Genomic DNA, 20449 nt, shown 5'->3' on the forward strand with positions numbered 1-20449 from the left:
TTAAATTCCTGAATATTCGTAAGCTAGAAAATAATTTGTAGCAACCGTTGGCATAACGTGAACAACAAAAATATTGTTAAAAATGACAAATTCTTTTAAATTCTCCTAAGTTCTGTCATATTCTCGGTTATATAACCTGAACTTAAATTCTCGGGAATTTAAGAACTCTAGTGCCTAGTATGCATGGGAACGCTTGCCGATGATCTAACCGGGTTTTTTTTTGTATTAGAGAGCCGAGCTGTGTTCGTCAGCTAACTTCAGAGTGGCTCTAATCCGCTTCCTGATTATTGGAATATTCTTTCGCAGATCAAGCTGATACCTTCAAATCTCTAAGCCCATTAACTTTGAATCAACTTGTTTCTTAATAGAACAGTAATTGCAACTTTCAATATAAAAGAAATTATTTGTTTCTTTATTAATACAAATTTTTGGATAATTTTCTTGAACGAATCTAAAATTTTAGCCAGATCTTCTAGTGTCAAATACAGAATGGAAATTGTTGGAAATGACAAGAGGTCGTAATGTCGTTCATTACGAATGCTGCCCGGAACCTTATGTGACCCTGGTCTTCAATTTGACTTTAAAAAGAAACGCTTTGCTGTATTGCAACATCGTTTTCACACCTACAATTCGTACGTAATGCCTTTAACAAAGTGAAAGCTGTTATTCTATAATTTTAAGGTGGACGTTTTTGTAAAGTTTATACAAAATCATCAATATTAGGTAAATCGTATTGAAACTCAACATTTCTCTTTATAATTAGCCATAGAATACGAATCAAAACTTATTTTTAAATATTACCTCCATAAGTCTGTCTTATAGAGTCTCAAAAAACCTACAAGTGAAAAATGTTTTTTTTCGAGTTTTTGGCACTAATTATGATTATTTTGCGGGGTTTTTTTTCATATAAATTGTTTATAATTCGAATTTTGCAACTTATTTCCGAGCTTATTTCCAACTTTTCGATTGAATTAAGATAATAAATAATTCAAGTTAGCAATCATAATTTTCAAACAATTTAGCATAATTTTTAATAATATTATCTTTAAGTAATGCTAAAAAGTTTCGGATTTTCTGAAATATTCAACATTTTGTCCACTTTTGACGCAGAGCGAGGTAACCATTAATTCAATCTGTCTACATTTTACCTAGTAAGGTCATAATTAATACAAGTTAACAAGATTATTGTTCAAATAATTTATTACTGTTTATAACTATCTTCTCTTATATAATTGCTAGAAATTTTCGTTTTTTTCTGAAATTTTTATCTTTGCTTTAAATTCTTATTTATGAACAGGTAAGAAATAAACATTATATATAATGGTTTCAGAAAATCTCTTTCGTTTTTGTCTATATATTTTTCTGAAATAAAACAGATATTTTTGTAAAATTGATATCTGACTTTAATTCCCTTCCTACTAGTGAAGAAAGCCAGAAATAATATTCACTGTGAGTGGTAACAGCGTACTGGAATCAATTTTTACTGTAAGATAGCTTGTTTGTTTGAATTATTATTTTTTGAACATTGGCAAAAGGGTAAAAATAATTTACTTTATGAAAACACAATACATTTCAGAAGAAACTAAATTTTATAGCATTATGCTAAGGGAAGGTAGTTATAAACAATATTTAATTGTTTAAATAATTATTTGTGTTATCTTAAATTAATTTTGTAAGCGAAAAGGGGACAAAAAGTTACAAATTTCAGAAAATAATCGCAACTATCTAGCATTAATGTAATAGAAGACAGTTAAAAATAATAAAAATTTGTTTACACAATGATTTTTGCGAAATTATATTAACTATTACCTTTCTCTAAGTACAAAGCGCGCAAAAAGTCGAAAATTTAAGAAGGGAATGCAAGTATCAGAAAAATCCACGAATTTCTAACTCTGTTCGAACATAAGATAAGAGTGCTAACAAAAATTATAAATGGGTTCACAAATGTATGTAAACATCTAATTATCCACAGAAAGTAGTATTTTATACATTTCACATGAGAAAATTGTATACTTTGGAAAATTTGGACTGATCAAACACTGAACACTGATCAAAAGTTGCCAAATTTTTCAACGATTGAAGAGGAGTGACCAGGGAATGAAACCATACCCCCCCCCCCCACCCCCCAATATAACCTGACAATTTAACATAAACTACATTTTCATGTATAATTGTTCATTTCCATCATTTTGAGCTAATATGTCATATATTTATTTAAAAAAATAATTATTTAAAGAAATTCCAATTATTTTAACAATTAAAAATGAATCATACATTCATTCTATGCACTATATGGTCTATAATTTAATTATATGTGTTCTATTTTAGATTTTTTTTTGAATTTTCGAAACAAAACTGCTCCAGCGAATAAGCATTGTTTAAGTTGAGAAAGAGATAGACATCTCTCTCTCGATTTAAAGACATTTTTAAAATGAACAATAATAAATTATTTAAATAATTACATATCGTTTTTAAAAAAATGTAATGCTCTCAGCAGTGACTAAATGTTCCATTTCTTTCAGAAAATACGATTGTATATTACATTTTTTGAGAAATAATAATTGTTTTGATAAGTTACATTTACTTGAACAATTGAACATTGTCCAAAAAGTCGTAAAGGATATTCAAATTGTCCATCATTTATCATTTGTATTTAAAAATACGGCAGAAGATGCTGAAAATGAACAGTAATGCGTTAGTTAGTTGTAACGCGGGCAAGGAGCCCCCTATGAAGCTCCCCTGGCGCTCAAGCTATAAAGCCTATTGTGTTGCACCCTTAACTATCGCTGTCAGTAGTTGACCCCAGACCTCTTAAAGAAGCCCAGTAAATCAATCACCGACAGCCTTGTAGTTTCCTCAGGTTCCATGAAGTAGGACCCAAGGGTTTGATGCCTGAGCCTAGCCAACGCCAGGCACTGGCATAGTACATGCAAGGATGTTTTATCATCCCTGCCACGTCTCCTGCACTCTGTAGAGAGGTTATACCGCATTTTGTGCATATGTTAGTTCAAGTGGTTATGCCCAGTGAGCATCTGAACCACTGTCCTTACGTCTTTCTTTGGGAAACTTAGGATTTCCCTGGCTCTATCCATTCTACACGTATAGCCCAGGATGGACTTCGCCTGTGGGCAACCCTGAACCTGCTCCCAGTCTTCGCGGTGCTTAGTGCGAATCCAGCTTTTGAGAGCAAGACAGATGCAACAAGACGCTAGTCCCAGTACCGGTTCCGGCCCTATGTATTCACCTGCCGCACTGCTTCTTGCCAGCTGGTCCGCTTTCTCGTTGCTCTTGATCCCTGTGTGGCCAGGGACCCATATGAGAGCTACTTTATTTTTTTCTGCAAGTTGGTTCAATGCCTTTTTGCATTCTCAAACCATTTCTGATGTTATATCTGGTTTTCCCACTGCAGTTAGTGTCGCTTGGATGTCTGAACAGATCGTAATCTATCTTGCAGCCGCGTTCTCTAATAATATCTCAGCACATCAAAGAATGGCTAGGACCTCCTCCTGAAGGACAGTAGCATGTCTCCTAAGCGGGACCACCACTTCCTTCCTCCTCGCACTGTCATAAATTCCGGCTCCTGACCCTCTCTCACCCCTGGAGTCATCCGCATACCAGATTTCCCCTTAAAGGAATGGATTACCATTTCCCTTCAACGCATCCCTACTCAGAATGCAGACGCGGAAAGCCATGGTGAAGTCGAAACGTTTTGTTATTTTGTCCTGCCTCATCTCAAGAATCGGCAGTGAGCTGATGTCACTCGGGAGCCTAGTGTGTCTAGTCCCCCGAGTCCATCTGTTTACTCTCTTCAGGCGGCCCATCGCGTGTGCCGCTTTTTCAGTTATCGCGAGGTGTAGAGGTTCTTCGCAGAGCATGAAGCCCATCGCTTCTATAGGCGTAGTCCTCATTGCTCCCGTCAGACCCCTAAATGCTAGCGTTTGCAATCGTCGTAGCCTGTGCATGACAAATTCTAGGTCTTTTTGTAAAAACGCTGGGTAGATGCTATCCTCCCTTGGTGATTTAAAGGGGCAGATGGACCCCACGGTCCATTCCACCTATTTGCTGTCTACAACCTTTGAAGCGAAACTCCAATCAGCGCTCCTCAATTCTTGGCCCCTCTCGTCCTCCTCTAGGTCGGTTTGAATTCGCTGAAAACCCCGAAAGTGAACTTTCATCAGGCCGTTCAACGTTGCTTCTCCGTCTTCGGTGAACTCGCATTTTTTCAGCCTTATAAGCCCAAAGCGAGCTTCCGGGTTTTTCGCTAGGATTTTGTGGAGCCTTGCTGTTTCCGGAATATCTTTCGATTCTTCACAGAAGCCCTTCCAGTCTTCCTGCTTATACCTCCTGATATTTTTGTTGTACTCATACTGAGCCGTCTTATAGATGTCCCAGTCTGAATGCAACTTAGTTCTATTTGTCCTATTGCAGAGCGCTCTTGTCTTTTTGCGGAGTTTCTCCAGGTGAGTATTCCACCATTCTGCTACTTTTCACTAGCCTTCCTCTGAGTTCCTCTTTATATGACTAAGCCGGACGACATCCCCGGACGCTTCTGATCCTCCTGAGGAGCCCTGTTGGGTCGCCCTGAAGGTAACCCTACCTGCGCCCAAGTAGGGCCGGTTGTCCAAAGCCGCAAGAGCTCTGATTGCGGATTCAGGAAGTCCGACTACCAGGATCCAGCCACTCCCCTTCTGCCTGGATGTCTGCCAGTCGGAGTATACCTTCCACAAATCCATCTTCAGATTCGGGTTTTGGAAGCTCAGGCGCCCCAGACCGGTCATAGAATTCTCGGGTTTTCCGTGAATCAGAACGGTCACTCTGCGGTACCTTTGCAGGCATTCCGTCCCCCTAAGCCCTAGGCTTAGTCCCTCTTTGAACCTAAACGTAGGAGTCCTCTCTGCCAACCAGTCTCTCGACCAAACATCTGCGTCCTCGACCACGATAAACCCCGACCTGATAAACATGTCGTTGAATTTGGGGGCGCGTCCCTCGCGGGGTAACGCGTCAATCTCTTTAGAGATTTCCTCCCTCAGCCTGTCCAGATCATTAAGAGCTAGACAGGTCTCAGGATAACCCGATGCTACGTCAACTCTCACCAGGGCGTTGTTTGCCATCTGCACGAAAGTAAGGCCCTGTGTTTTTAGAGCCTCCTGCCGTTTCAGCTCCCTATTTGGGGGGGGGATATCTCTGGAGCCCTTTTTCCTCTTGCCCATAAGATGCGCCTGAGGAGTTGCTCCAAGTGCAGCCTCGTTGTCTTGGCTGCTGCTTGAGAGACGCGCATTGCGCGTTCCCTTCTTCTGAGCACCGCTACGATTCTTCCTCCTCATGCAGAGCTCCATTAGCTGCTCTTCTATCGTGGCGCTAGAATTGTTGCCAGCCTCATTATGTCGCACCGCTTCCAGTGGATTACCCCAAACGGAGGCTTCCGCTTTCTGCGGTGGGTAGAAGGAGGGTCCCGGAACAAGCCCCTCATTGTTTTTTTATTGTTTTTCTTGACTTTCTGACATGAAAGTCCCACGAAAAGCTAGAGAATTAGAAAATACCCCCTGCAGAGCCCCGCATGCAGAGGGCAGGTTTAAATACTAATTGATTCGACCTGGTATCCTAAAGTCCTCGTTCATACACCTCCTTTGTGACACCCGCCTATCTGCCTCGCGACGCAGTTTCTCTGGTTCACCTATTCCGGACTATAGTCCGGTGAAACCCGTAAGCCCTCCCACTGACTACAAGGTCTCGCGATTCCTAGGGAAAGACAATAATGCGTTACAATGTAATTTTTTTATTTTTAAGCCATATTAGGGTCGTTACAGGAGGGGAGTAAGGTTGGGTTAAAACGGAAGTTATTGGTATGGTTTTATTTCGTCGACACTCTTTAATGCCTGAAAAAAATGAAAAACTTTTGATCAAACGCTGAAGTATCAGTCAAATTTTTCGGGAATCCATCATTTTCTCCAGAAATGTAAAACTTGGAGGCGGGGATCTTACCCTCTTAAGTGAAAAAAAAATTTTTCAATGTATTTTTGGACCACACTAGAATAGATCCTTATGTTGTTCAGAGTGAAAGCTGGAATCAGAAAGCGGGAAATGCTCGGTATTTTTTTGTGAACGGGAAAGCCAGCAAATGACACTGATTCTATTTTCTGCGAAATTTTAAACGTCTGATTAAAACTTTATAAACTGTTTTCAATTTTTAAATAATATTTTCAAAATAAAATCATAATTGAACGTTTTTATTAAATTTCAAATCCTAATTAAATTTCTTTTAGTCTAAGATGTTCCAGTTTTTACCTATTTTATTTAAAAAATTTTTATTAAAAAAGAGCAATTTTGTAATATTTACCAATAGTTGTCTGTTGATTATAAATGAAAACTTTTTAATCAGATATTCAGAAGGAAACAATTTAAAGATGAATTTTTCGGAAAAGCCTTGAATCGTGTCAAATTCAAAAGTAAAAATACATGCTTTAAACGTTATAATTTTAATTATTTTAAATTGAAAATGTTTAATTTGTAACTAAATCGTTGAAATTTTGATGTATAAATAAGAATGAAGCGATGAATAATTTAAAACATCTTTAAATTAAAATAATTCAACTTAACCAGATTTGCGTATAAAAAAAGCATTTAAATTTGAAATTATAATTTTAAAAGAAAGGGAAAATCTTTAGTACACTCTAGGTGCCATAGAAGCTGGTCTGGTTTTGTAATTCTTAGAACTGCTGGCCTAAGCAGTTTCTCAGGGGGCAGGGCGAGAGACGCTTGCAAACTCGCGCCTCGAAAGGGCCGAAGTGCGCAAGTACTTAGTCGAGTATATTACATAATATTATGCATTCCAATTGGAAACGGTTCACGTGGCCCTGACTGTTCACATTTCGAGAGTACCGATTTAGTAACAAGGCCAGTGCAAGTCAAACCCCAAAACTGTTATTATTTGGGACTTGGAGTGTATTTTATTTTTACCCGAATTGAAAGATAAACTTTTTTTACATGTCTCTTGAGTTGAGGGTGGGTAAATTTTGCATTTGTATTATTTTTATTGAATAACATCAATTATTACATATAAAAAATTTCATTTTTGAACTCGATATATTACACAACTCTTTTGTATTGTTTGACAATCAGCTCGAGAGCAACAATCTCAGCGCGTTAGTTGCATTAGGTTGCGTCAGGCGTCATAATCCAATAGAAATTATTTAGGCGATCCTGCCTATTTACGTTTTTATTCCCTCGATTTTGGATCTAGGCCAAGGCAAGCCATATCTCAAACCGGTTTTATATCGAGCGTCAAGTGTAATAGGCTAAATTTTAATGAATAAATTATCTCCGTTTATAAAAATGGATCAAACGAAGAACAAAGAATTCTAATTTTCTTTAAATAATAAACTTTATAAATTCGAAAAATTTCGAAATCATATAGTATTTCTATCTAATATTTTATTTCATATAATTTTTTTTCAAAATAGCAATCGTTTTTCTCACTCTCATCGCCTTTTGGTTGCCACCTCAAAGTGAAGTAAGGATAGTCGTAGCTGGATGTACAGCTCTGATAACTTCAATATTTTTAATTTACTTCGGCAACAAAATTCCACCGGTTTCTGAAAATTTACCCCTCATCGGTAAGAAAACATTTCAAGCATAATTTTCGCTTTAAAAATGAGCAAAACAGGATGAGATTTCAGGAATATAGGAAAATAACAGGGGGACACATTTTTTTAAATCGAATTTTATATTAATATAGTTCAATTTTCAACCAATTAATTGCATTTTTCACAAAGTAATTAAATTTCTACCAAATTGTAGAATTTTTAAGCCAAAAAAAAACGAATTTCATATAAGAGTATTGAATTTTCAACAAAAAAATTTATTTTGAACCAATAAAAATTATATTTCCACCGAGACAGGTGAATTTTCAACATAAAAGTTTACTTTATCCAAAAAATATTATTTTTTAACAAAGAAGTTAATTTTTACCCAAAAAATAGAATTTTGACCACAATAGTTGAATTTTAAAGCCAAAAGGACGAATTTCCACCAACGCGGGTGAATACTCCACCAAAAAGGATGGAATATTAACAAAATTGTTAAATTTTTAGAAAAATAATGAAATTTTTAATTAAAAAATGTATTTTTTACCAAAAATATAACTGTAGACCTTTGAATCTAGAAAGATCAATTTTCAACAAACAAGTTCATTTTGTAAAAAAAAGTAATTTTCAATCTAAAACGAGAAATTTTTTATCCAGAAAGACGAATTTTCTACAAAACAGTTGAATTTTTAACAAGAAAGTTAATTATCAACCTATTAGTGGAATTTTCGACTAATATAGTTTAATTTTTGACCCAAAAAGATTAAATTTCCAAAAAATAATAGAATTTTTAAACCCAAAAAATGGAATTTTCCACCGAAAAATATAAATTTTCAACAAAAAAGTTAATTTTCAAAAACATAAATCAATTTTCAATCGAATAGTAGAATTTTCATTATAAAAAGGGGGATTTTTTGGAGAATAGTTAAACAGTTCATTTTCAACCAAGACAGGTTACATTTAACAAAACATTTTCAACAAATTAATTAAATTTGGAACCAAATCGAAAAATTTTCAAGTCAAAAAGACCATTTTTTAAAAAACAGTTCAATGTTTAATAAAGCATCTTATTTTCAATTAAGAAGGATTGCATTTGTACCAATAAAGATAAACATGAAATAAATAAGGACAAATTTTTCTAAAAAAAATACAAATGTTCCAGAAGCAGTTAAATTGTCAATAAAAAATTTTTTTAACCAACAGTAAATTATCGACTAAAATAGTGGAATTAAAAAAATTGAATTTTGAGCCAAATAAAAGAATTTGCAAAGGAAAAAGACGAATTGTTTAGAAGACAGTTTAATTTTTAGTAATGTAGTTATTTTCTAACAAAAAAAGATGACATTACTACCAAAAAAGATTAATTTTGAATCAAATAGGACAGATTCAATTTGAAAACAAATTTCATTATATCCAAATAATAGAATTTTTAAGCTAAAAAACCATTTTTATAACACAGTTGAATATTTGATTAAAATGTTAATTTTCAACCAGGAAAAATAACATTTGGGGCATTCCACACAATAATTGACACCAACATTTTTTTTACCTAAAACATTTTTTTCTTGTTCAAGACTCAAAAATATTTGAAACTTATTCTTTATTTTTAAATATGACACGCCAAGTTTTCGAGGGAATTTGAAAAAAAAGTATCTTTTTCCAATTGCTTATTCTACAATATTAAACAAAGATATGAAAATTCATGCGGAAGATAACTATAATAATACTAAAATCCACTTTAATTATTTATTTAATAAATTTATTTAATAAAAAATTTATTTGTTTATAAATATTTGATTTATATTATTAAATAAATAATTAAAGTGACTTCTAGTATACTTTAATCGAAAGTTGAGGAAAAGGCCCACATTTTATCTCCCATATGAATTTTCATATCTTTGTTTAATAATGCAGTATAAGCTATTGAAAAAGGTACTTTTTATGTATGTACGTATGTATTTATGTATGTATTTAATCTCTCCCTTTTACGGGTTTGAGGGCCTCCGCTCCCTGTACATGTATTTACAATTCCATCCTTAGTCTAACTTAACTACTACTTATATTCTACTCTTTCGCATTACGTAGGATAAACAATAGTAACAGTAGTGACATTAATTCTTAAAATGAGCGAGCTTCCAGGGCTTCTGTTTCCTCTTACCATAAACAAATGCATTTTCCACGATATTGAAAACAATTTTCGCTTTTTCCTGTCCCTTTTCAGGATCACTCGTTTGGCTCTGCCCTACTCCCTTGCTTTCCCTTACTTCTTCCAATTTCTTCATCCACATCACTCCCTGTCCACTACCATCCAAGATTCATCTTAGACGCTCATCCACACTCAATTATCCCTCTTCCTCTCCTGTATATCTCTCTAATACATGTGCCCATGGCTCCATTTCGTATCCACATACTCTGACTAAATTCTCCTCTTCATCCATCCAATATCTGCATGCTCTCACTCCTTCTCCCATTCTGAGCCGTACAAACCTACTCCATTTTTATTTTTATTTTTTGCAAATATTCTGGTTCCGTCAACCCTTTGATCATCATATACCTTCTATTGTACCTCGAATCTATAATCTTTGTCCATCTCCCTTCTCCTTGTTTAACTAATAGCTCTAACTCTATGCCCTGCCGCTCCATAACCCCTTCTCGAATATTACACACCCTTCTCATTTTTCTCCTTTCTTCCTCCCATTTTAAATTTCCCACTTTACCTCTCGCTTCATTGTTCCGAATTGCGCCGAAACATGCTTGTGCAATTCAACTTCCCTCTCCCCTTTTTAGCTTCTCTTCAAACCTCCAGGCTCTCTTAATTTGTCTAGTAACCATATTTTCTATTCCTAACTCTTCTTTTAACATATATCCTATGCAACTCCAGCTAACCCCCATTACCCACCTCAGAAAACGCTCATGCATGCTCTCTTCTTTCCTATGTTCCTTCAATCCCCAGATCTCCACACCATAACGCAACACCGCCCACACAACGCATCAAACAACCAGACCCTCTTTCTCCAATCATTCTTGAACCTTCTCTTTCCTATACCCCATACTTGGCCCATTACTTTACTCACACATTTAATTCTTTTCCTCACCTGCAGCTCTTTTCCCCCTTCTGCCTCAAACCAAAAACCTAGGTAACAGAACTCCTTCACAATTTCCACTTTTTGTCCGTTCATCTTCCAAGCGTAATTTATTTTGCTCTTTCTATTTCTGAATTACATCACCTTTGTCTTATATACGTTCACCGTCAGCTCTTTTGTTCCCATATACTCTTCGAAGATTCTCATCATTAAATTCATCCCCTTCGCATCATCTGCTAATAGAACTACATCGCTCGCGTATGCTAGAGAGTATAGTTTCCTATTACCCAAAATCGTTCCTCCTTTCTCTTTCTCCTTTAGCTTATCCTGTAAGTCTGCCCGTACCTGAGTCCGCTACCCTCCCCACCCGGGTCGACTTCTCGGCACTTTCATCACCGCTGTTGTCACTGCGATCAACGTCACCCTTCCCCTCACTGCAAATGGCTTCAGCAACGTCAGCTGTTGCTGTCACTACGGTTTTCTGCTCTGTGCGATCGTCCAGTAACTGCTGCCCTCTGGCGCCAGTTTGTGGACTTCGCGTCGTCGGCATCCTACCTTACCCCTGACCAAGCAACTATTTTTTCACTCCTAACCTCAAAAATTACACACACTCCAAATTTTCACTTCAATCACTCACTTTCACCCTTCACACCTTTGCCTTCACTCACCCTTCTTCCTTAACACTCGATCTCCGCACTCTCTGCATGAAACAAATTTTTGTGGCAAATATTGTGTGGAATGCCCCATTGGTACCAAAAATATGAATTTTTTATGGTAATAGACGATTTTTACCATCTAAAAAGACAAACGTTCTCGACAACAGTTAAACTTTCAACAAAAAAGTTAATTCTTCACTGAACAGTAGTTTTTCCAACCAAAATAGTTCTATTTTCAACTCGAAAAGACGAATTTTAAATAATGTAGTAGAATGTTTAAACAAAACAACATTTTTACCAAAAAAATTGATTTTCAAACGAAGGATATTAATTTTTATCAAAAATGTGGATTTTCAACCAAATAATGAAATTTGCAACTAATTAATAAAATTTTTTATGAGCCGAGATGAATTCGGTACTAAAACCTAATAGTAAGCTTTTCAACCAAAAGCGAAAATTTTTGAAAACTTGGGAGAAAGAAGAATTGAAAAAAAGGGAAAAGTGAAAAATAATGAAAAGAGTTTGAAGTCTATATTAATTATTACTATTTTAAATTTACTTTCCCTAATAAACCTTAAATCTTCATCTATATTTATATTTTCCATAAATGCTATGAAATTTCAAAAGCTTTGATTCAAATTGTCACAAACTTAATTAATTTGTTTTTAATGATTTTTTCATTGTTTCAGTCAGATTTTATAGTGGGTGTTTATACCAAGTTACAATTCAGCTGATAATCTCAGCAGTCGTATTGAACTTTTCGAAAAGACCACTCTGCAGTCCAATTCCTCGTGGAATCCGTCGTCTTCTTTTAGGATGGCCGGGGTGGTACTTGGGACTTTCAGGTCTCGTTCAAATGGTATGTAAAGTGAAATCTAATTTTCTTAAATTTATTTTTGGCATTATTTTTAATTTAGCAATATAATCTAATTCCATAACGACGCCTCCATCCCATACAATGCCATGTCGTGTTTAGGCGGTATATAGCAGGGTGGCTCAAAAACACTATTTTTTTTAGAAGCCAAAGATTCCCTTGTTTGATTTGAAATCCAAATAAAGAAATTCCCCAATTTTTTATATATTTTTTTTAACAGGTGCCGGTTTGAACTTGAAGTTTCCCATGTAAAGTGCATGGAGAAAATTCACTTTTTTGAGTCTTTGGAATAATTTTTTAGTGTTTGGGAAAATGTGACGGGAAAGTATAGGCTTGTAGAGAATTATCCAACATAGAATGTCATGCATCAGACATATGGGTCTTACACCCCAAACACACCCCCGTGAGTCCGTGCAAATTACCCTTAAAACCAAAATTTTAATTCTTCATGAAATCTACCTTTTGAACACTGTATTCTCGTTTTTTTTACTTAAAATTATTTAAATGAGTCTAATGGAATATTTATCAACATTGGTTAATTAATTTTCAATTATTTAATAAAATTGAACTTGTTTAAATTTTTTTTTTCAAAAATTCTTTTTTCTTCTAAAAATTATTACTATTGGTCCAGTGGAAGATTTATTAACATTGGTATATTAATTTTAAATTGTTTACGCAAATGGAATTTCTTTATACAATTTTTGTTTTTAAAATTATTTTTTTTATTAAAAATTTATACTATTTATTTAGTGGAATGCTTATGAAAACTGGTTAACTAAGTTGTAATTTTTTAAACAAATTCCATTTTTTAAATAATTTTCGTTCGATTTTTTTTAAATTAAAATTGTTACTGTCATTCTAGCGGAATATTGATCAATATTGCTTATTTAATTTTCAACCACATTTAGTCCTTTTGATTTCAGACGGGGTTAGGAAGAGTCCATGAATGTAGAAGAGAATCGAAATTCAATATTCGAGAATAGAAATCTACCACAATATCTGGTTGAGTTTACCAGAACATCTGGTTAAGTTTACCAGAACATCTGGTTATGTTGACCAAAACGTTGTATTCTTAAGCTACCAGAAAACTGTCTAGTAAATATTTATGGTGATCCTTACCAGAACTTCTGGTTACATTTACCCGAATTTCTGGTAATAATAACCAGAAAATTTTCAACCAAAGACTTCTCATACTTTTAACCAGAATTTATAGTAAGGACATATTTAACACTCTATTCTAGTTGAATTCACCAGAATTCTGGTTATTTTAACCAGAATTTTTTTTAGTGTATAATAAACCCTCACAGCAATAGGATATAGCGGGATATCCCATTTGATCCCATTTATCTCCCAGTTTATCCCAAAGATATCACAGGGGTAGCCCGTCGGATAACCCGCAGCCCGGAAATTTGGATATCCCAGGGATATCCCTGTAACGTTTCCGGGATATTCAAATGTCCCAAGTAGGATATAAATTGATTTTCTATATCCTACTTTGAAAATTTGAATATCCCGGAAATGTCCCATAGACAGTCTGGATATCCTGCGGATATCCAAATTTCCGCCTACCGGGATATCCGACGGGTTATCCCTGGGATATCCCGATATATCATATTTCTGTGAGGAAAAAAACAAAAAATGTTATACACAGATTATTTGTTAAAGGAATGTTTTCTACAATTTGACATAAATGTACGTTTTTTTTAAGTTATATTGCAAAATATTTGGATAGAACAATATAATGATGCATAAATTTCTTCTTAAGAGTATTAGTGTTAATATTATAAACAAATTTAACAAACCAATGCATTAATCAGGCATTTTTTGACTGCTAAATTTTCTTTTCATGACCAGTTTTTTAATTAGGAACTTAATGATTATGTCATAAACACTCATACTGATTTGTTCAATTCTTTGATGCTCTAAACAAAGGAGGGGTGTCAATAAGGCTGTTTTTGGACCCGAATAGATCTGCTCGATACTGCCTAATATTAATGTTTCTAATGTGCATCATAACCTTGTGAAACAGTTTTTTGAAAGAGCAAATCAATCTCACAATAATCGTCCCTTTAGATTAAAGATTTACATGATAATTCACGCACTTGGCTTGAGTCCCTTGTATTTCAACCTGTTCCTAATTAACCCGAGCCTCCAAACTTTTCCAAAAATTGCCCAAATGTATGAATCTGAACGCGTATTACATTTTGAGATTGCCTGTAAATAGACAACTCGTCTGGTAAAATCAAAGACAGCGTTAGTATCTAAGGATTGCCAGGATAACCGCTTCTTTGACCAACCTTCATTTCTAGCCCATTGTTGTAAAACATTTGGTTCTTTCACCAAGCGGAGCATTCTATCAGCAATGAGCTGATCATCAGTTTTCACTGATACGTGATGGCCGAAACGCGTTACAAAATGCACACACAATTCGTGCATAGTCCCCAATATTCGGGATCTGACTTTTCGGAACTACGTGGTCTAGTGCTTTCCATTTCTTCATAAGACCGCCGAAGGCCTCTATGACCCATTGTATTTTTGTAACCAGTCGAGATTTGTTGGTCTCGAGACACGTATGCTGTGAGCCTTTCGTTAAGAAATGAGGCATCTTTATAATGAAACTAAGATCTTCCAAATACTGTAAACAATCCCAGAAACCTCGACCGACAACAAAAACACTATCAGGAAATCGAAAACACGATCGAAAATCAAAAGCTTCTGTCTTTATAAGACTAGTCGAAATGTTTGCGCCATTATTTTTACCGCCCGCAAAATATGGCCCAAAAACCTCTAGAATGTATCTGGTGGTACTTACAATTATCATAAGTTTTACCAGCAGCCTTCCTTTATGGATGGCGAAACAGCGCCTTAGAAATCGGTAATTTGAACGTTTTTCTATGTAAACATAGGTACCGTCTGCTATAAGAATGCACACATTTTCTCCGTTTGAAAAAAGTTCCTTCGACATTAAGCGTGTGTGTTTATTAATAATATCCTCAGGAGATATATGACCCACTTCCAAGAATTTTGGTACGAAAGATGTCACAAATGCATTCCGCGCTGATGCAATTGCTCTGCCTACTCTTCTTTTTGATATTGAGAATAAAGTAGGTAAGACAGATAAAGAGAGTCCTGTCCGCAATTTCATTAGCAGAAGAGCTAAACAAGTGCGGTAAAATCTTCCACTGGTTGATCTTAGGTGATCTTACATGATCTGAACAACAGAGGCAAAGTCAATTGAGGTCAGACCTGTTAAAGTGTAATAATCATTTTCACTGAGTGCAACAGAGGAATCTAAATCTAATCCTTGCTTTGAAGCCAGTCTTCATAGGTTTTAGAGTAAGTCAGTGAATATTTCAGCATCAAAAATAGAAACATCTGACTGAATTTCAATCGCATCAAATACATCTTTTTTTAAATAATCATCCTGCAGGTGTTTTTTACAGGTCTTTGAAGACGGAGGAATGATAATCCTCTTTCGACAAATACGTGAGTACGAGCTTCAGCAGAAACACGTGCAAGTTTACCTTCTCCCTTACAAACAACACATTGCTTCCCAGAAATGATACCTCTTTCTATATGTAAGAAAACTGTTCCAGAAACTGATGGAAGATTTTGTGAATCGGAACAATTTTCCGATTCGGAGAGTTCAGCATTCTCATTACCGGTTATATTTATCAGAAACTCTTTTCAAATGCTTACCGCAAGCTTTGCAATAATAATGAACCATGTTGTATTAAATTCAATGAAAGGTTAATATTGAAAAATTGAATAAGCAAGATGATGTGGAAGTTAATGCAGCAATGTTAATCCAATTTTCATAAAAGAAATTCAATTTGACAAAGCACCTTGAAGTTTGACGAGTGTCTACTGTGAGAACACTATCAGTATATGCTATGATTTCCATGGGTTTAAAAACACAACTGTCTTTTTTTTAGAAATTCAAGATCTGCACATGAACTCGTAAGCTCACGCCTCTATGTATGTATCTACTGCTGGACAAGACAACAATTAGACTGTATCTCACGAGAGAGCGCAGTAAGAATGAACGTAAGAAAAAGAAATAGTAAGACTCTGAGTCTGAGACCAACACAGATACAAAGAATGTACTGTCAGTTAAAAGAAAAAATTATGATGATAACGATGATATCAATAACAGGCCACTAGGATACTTTTTTAAAACAATCACATAACGCTTATATGTCTTTTGTTTCAATGGAACTGTTGTGCATTTCAATGAGTTAATACATGAAAAAACAGGAGAATATCTGGTACCCTGAGCCTGGTTTCTGCTTGTTTCTTTTTGTTTTTTTTTTATTCTTTTTATTCATCAACTGTCATTATTTTTTGTAAGGGTTAATCTTTCACAATCAGATATCAAAATGTCTTATCGAACGAAAAATACTTAGAATATTGTAATCGTAATGATTTATCCTCCAGAGACAAACGCATAAATCTTATGTCGACGATGTGACCAACGATGTTTCCAATTCGTTTAATGAGGAGGGAAAGAATGGGTTTTCTAACTGGAGTATTTCTATGTAGCTGTCATCACGAAATAAAGCTTGTAATTGTGTCTTTACACAGTTTGAAATATTTTGTAGCTTTTGAATATTCTGTGAATTGTAGAGTAAGTAGGGTATAGCGTAGATTACCTCCACTTATGTGCGCCCTGGGTAAAGCTAAATATTCTATACTACTGACTTAACTTTGCGCCTAAAACAAGTAAATACCCACTTCAAAGGTACTTCTGTAACCTTGTAGCTAATTCAAAATAGCCATTCCGCTGAAAACCCTCACAAATCCTCACTGCGTCTGCTTTTTAATAAAAGTAGGTCCTGCTTCAAGGTCCGGCCCAGGGTCTACAACAAGGGTTCTAATGTATATTCAACTTCATATATTTGGGCAATTTTTTGAAAAGTTTGGTGGCTCTGGTTAATTAGGAACAGGTTGAAATACAAGTGACTCTAGTCAAGTGCGTGAATTCTCGTGTAAATCTTTAATCTAAAGTTACGATTATTGTGAGATTTATTTGCTCTTTCAAAAAACTGTTTCACAGGGTTATGAGGCACACTAGAATCATATGCACACATATGCAGTATTTGGGTATTTGTGGACGAAAAAATTCATTTTTTTCATCCCAGTCCTTTCAGTTTAAGTATATTATTACTTTCATTCTTTTGATAAGACTGCAGCTTCAGGATCAAAAATAGAATGATCTTTTTCTTCCAGTTTAGTCTATGATACACTAATTTTTGATCATTGTAAATCAACATTTTGAGAATTCAACACTCGAAAGTGTAGCAGAGAGGCTACTAATACAGATCTTAAGCGCAAACTTTTGATTTCCATTAATCTAAAAATAGTGTAACATAAAAAAAGAATGGTCTACTCGATCCCGAAGCTGCAGCCTCATCATCAGAGTTATAAGAAAGAACAAGAGAGAGAGGAAGCACGCTTCCTCGCTACAAAACTTAATCCTTTTACAGGAAACTCTATTACTCACATCCAAAACTCATTTGACTTTATCAAAAAGATGCAACAAATTCACATTCAACCCCAAGAAATTATAGTGAGTTTCGACATAGTATATCTTTTTACGAAAGTACTAATCTCTGATACAATTGATATTACTAAATCATTTACAAACTTCCCTTCCGGGCTCGTACCTTTGACAGAACACAATCTCAATAATATTTATTACTCTTTCAATAACCAATTCTATGAACAAAGCTCAGGGGCAGCAATGAGATCCTCAATCTCACCTGTAATAGCCAATATCTTTATGGAACATCTAGAAACGAAAGTATTCGAACAAGCCAAGCTTAAACCGGAATTTTGGTTCTGTTACGTTGATGACACTTTTGTCATCTGGCGAAATGGACGAGATGAACTAAATAAGTTTTTTGATTTCATAAATCGATTACATCCTAATATCCAGTTCACCATGGAAATTGAACAAAAAGAAAAATTGCCTTTCTTGGACCTATTAGTTTACAAAAGATCTAATAACACATTAGGACATGAAGTTTACAGAAAACCGACTCACAAACAGATACCTACATGCCTCCCTCCACCATCAGCCATCTCAAAAACAATTGGTCATCAACTCCCTTGTATACGGAGCTGTCTCCATAAAAGATAAAGATAACTTTCAAAAGGAATTACAAAACGTTAAACAGATCGTAATACAGAACGATTAGCACTAACTGAACATCATATCGAAACAAGACATAACATTTTATTTGACAAAACAACAGTCATTGCAAAAACACACAATATTTTTCGAAAAAAACATGGAGAAACAATCGAAATCTTAAAACACCCTCATAACATCAATAGGGACAGTGGGTATAATACGAATACGATTTGACTTTCCGTCCTCATGGATTAAAAAAAAGACTTGATTGGCCAATCACAGGCATCGTAGAAAGTATACATAAGAACATCATAACCTGATACCTCAGTTTCAGGTCAGCCCTGAAGAAGTGAACTACAATGTTCACGAAATGTCAGCAAAATTTACAATTTTTACATGATTGGAACCCGCAATATCTCATTTGATCATATTTAAAATAATTCATTTAATTTTATTAAATTAATCCACTGTAGGTTGCATTCTCTGTATTATTTAATTTAATTTAAAATTTTTACTTATTTTGAAACAAGTGAAACATTTTTTTTCTAGATTCAACAGCAGAAACCAAATGGTTGTCAGGAATTGAGAGAAAGTCATGGAGGGGACATTTCCACCTCGAATACTACATCAAACAGTTTCGATGACTGCGATCGAGAAAATATGATTACCCCAGGAAAAAATACTACGAAGCTTGAGTGGATTCTTTTAGCTACTGCCATCGACAGATTATCATTTCTTCTATTTTGTTTTATCTTTATCATAATGTCACTGGCATTTATCACATAAAAATAAGACATCCAACATATCGAAAATCCAGAAGATCTCAGAAGCCAGCCTCAACAAATATTTCCAGGATTTATTTCAGATCCTTGAAATACTAATCATTAAAACTGTGCAATTGAATTTATATTTCAATAATATAAAATATGATTTAATTAATATTTTACGATCTATTTTGAAAATAAAAAGTGCCAGAAGTATTATACCTTTATTTTTTAGAAAAAAAATACCAACAATAAAGCTAATGAATCTCTTCAGAACAGTGGCGGACTGGGCACCCAGGGGCGCAGCCGGGGATCCAATACTGGGGGGCGACTCCTAAAAAAACGGTCATTGGAGAAAAGGAAAAAATATTTCTAAGGAATATAACGTGAACGTATTAGATGTGTGTAAGCCCCCCCCCCCCCCCCCCCCCCCCCCCCAGACTGTTATAACAACTTTTTGAATTTTTTTGAAAAATCGAACATTCAAATTTTGATGAAACAAAAAAATAATGAAAAATAAAAAAATTCTGTTTCGTGGTCTATAGAGCTCCAAATTCGTTATTTATTATTTTTATGGAACGCGTTGTTTTTATTTTAAACTTGGTTTTAATAAAAAAAAGCATTAAAAATAAGAAATAAAATTTTTTTAATACCAAAATATTTTATTTATAGAAGGCGAACTCTTTGAATTATAAACACAAGACAATGAAAATATGTCTGTTTCATTACTAATGCATGCAATGAATTGTTATAATATAAATTGATTTAAACGATACGTTTTTCAGGTTAGCTGAGAATACACTTGACTCCCTTAAGGTACGCATGGGCGCCATTGAAAGTTAACTTAATGTAAAAAATAAATATTTTAGCGGGCGCCCATAAAAATGCATTTAGGTGTCCTCTACATTTTTAATCAATAAATATATTTTGGATAGAATCCAAAACATGCATTAGGGAATTTCTTAGGAATAATATGGGTGAAAAGAAATTGGAGGACACTTTTCACTTCACTGGTATTACTTATAGGAGTACAAATGTAAATCGTGGATATTATTCGATATTCTTTTCACTTTTCCCATTGTAATTTAACATATATTTATTTGTTTAAACAATATAATCTTTTTAGGGGCTAAGCATGGCTTAGTGACTCAGTCGGTGGGGGAAGGAGTAGTGTGTGGAAGGGATAGAGATTTTTAAGATTGATCCAGAATTCTCGTGCTATTTAAGTAACTAACACGTTCGTTCCGCAACACTGCTCCGACCCAGGTTGCTGATCAATCTCTCTAGCAATCACCCCTAGCAAAGAACCTCACGAAGTTGTTATGTAAGGTTCCCCACTTGAATCCAAGATCT

General features: G+C 34.9%; 1 protein-coding gene across 2 annotated transcripts in view; it reads left to right on the forward strand.

The window, feature by feature from the left end:
* Window positions 1–19313, forward strand: part of LOC117179028 (acetylcholine receptor subunit alpha-type acr-16-like) — a 30955-nt gene extending 11642 nt beyond the window's left edge. For both annotated transcript variants that reach the window (XM_033370650.1, XM_033370651.1), the window contains exons 6-9: window positions 464–632; window positions 7461–7613; window positions 12012–12181; window positions 18882–19313. In XM_033370650.1, coding sequence (XP_033226541.1) covers window positions 464–632; window positions 7461–7613; window positions 12012–12181; window positions 18882–19118 — 729 coding nt within the window. In that variant the 3' untranslated portion in view covers window positions 19119–19313. The remainder of the gene's footprint in view (window positions 1–463; window positions 633–7460; window positions 7614–12011; window positions 12182–18881) is intronic.
* The last annotated feature ends 1136 nt before the right edge of the window (window positions 19314–20449 follow it).

This window comes from Belonocnema kinseyi, chromosome 8 (genome assembly GCF_010883055.1).
Source record: "Belonocnema kinseyi isolate 2016_QV_RU_SX_M_011 chromosome 8, B_treatae_v1, whole genome shotgun sequence".
NCBI classification, from domain to species: domain Eukaryota; kingdom Metazoa; phylum Arthropoda; class Insecta; order Hymenoptera; family Cynipidae; genus Belonocnema; species Belonocnema kinseyi.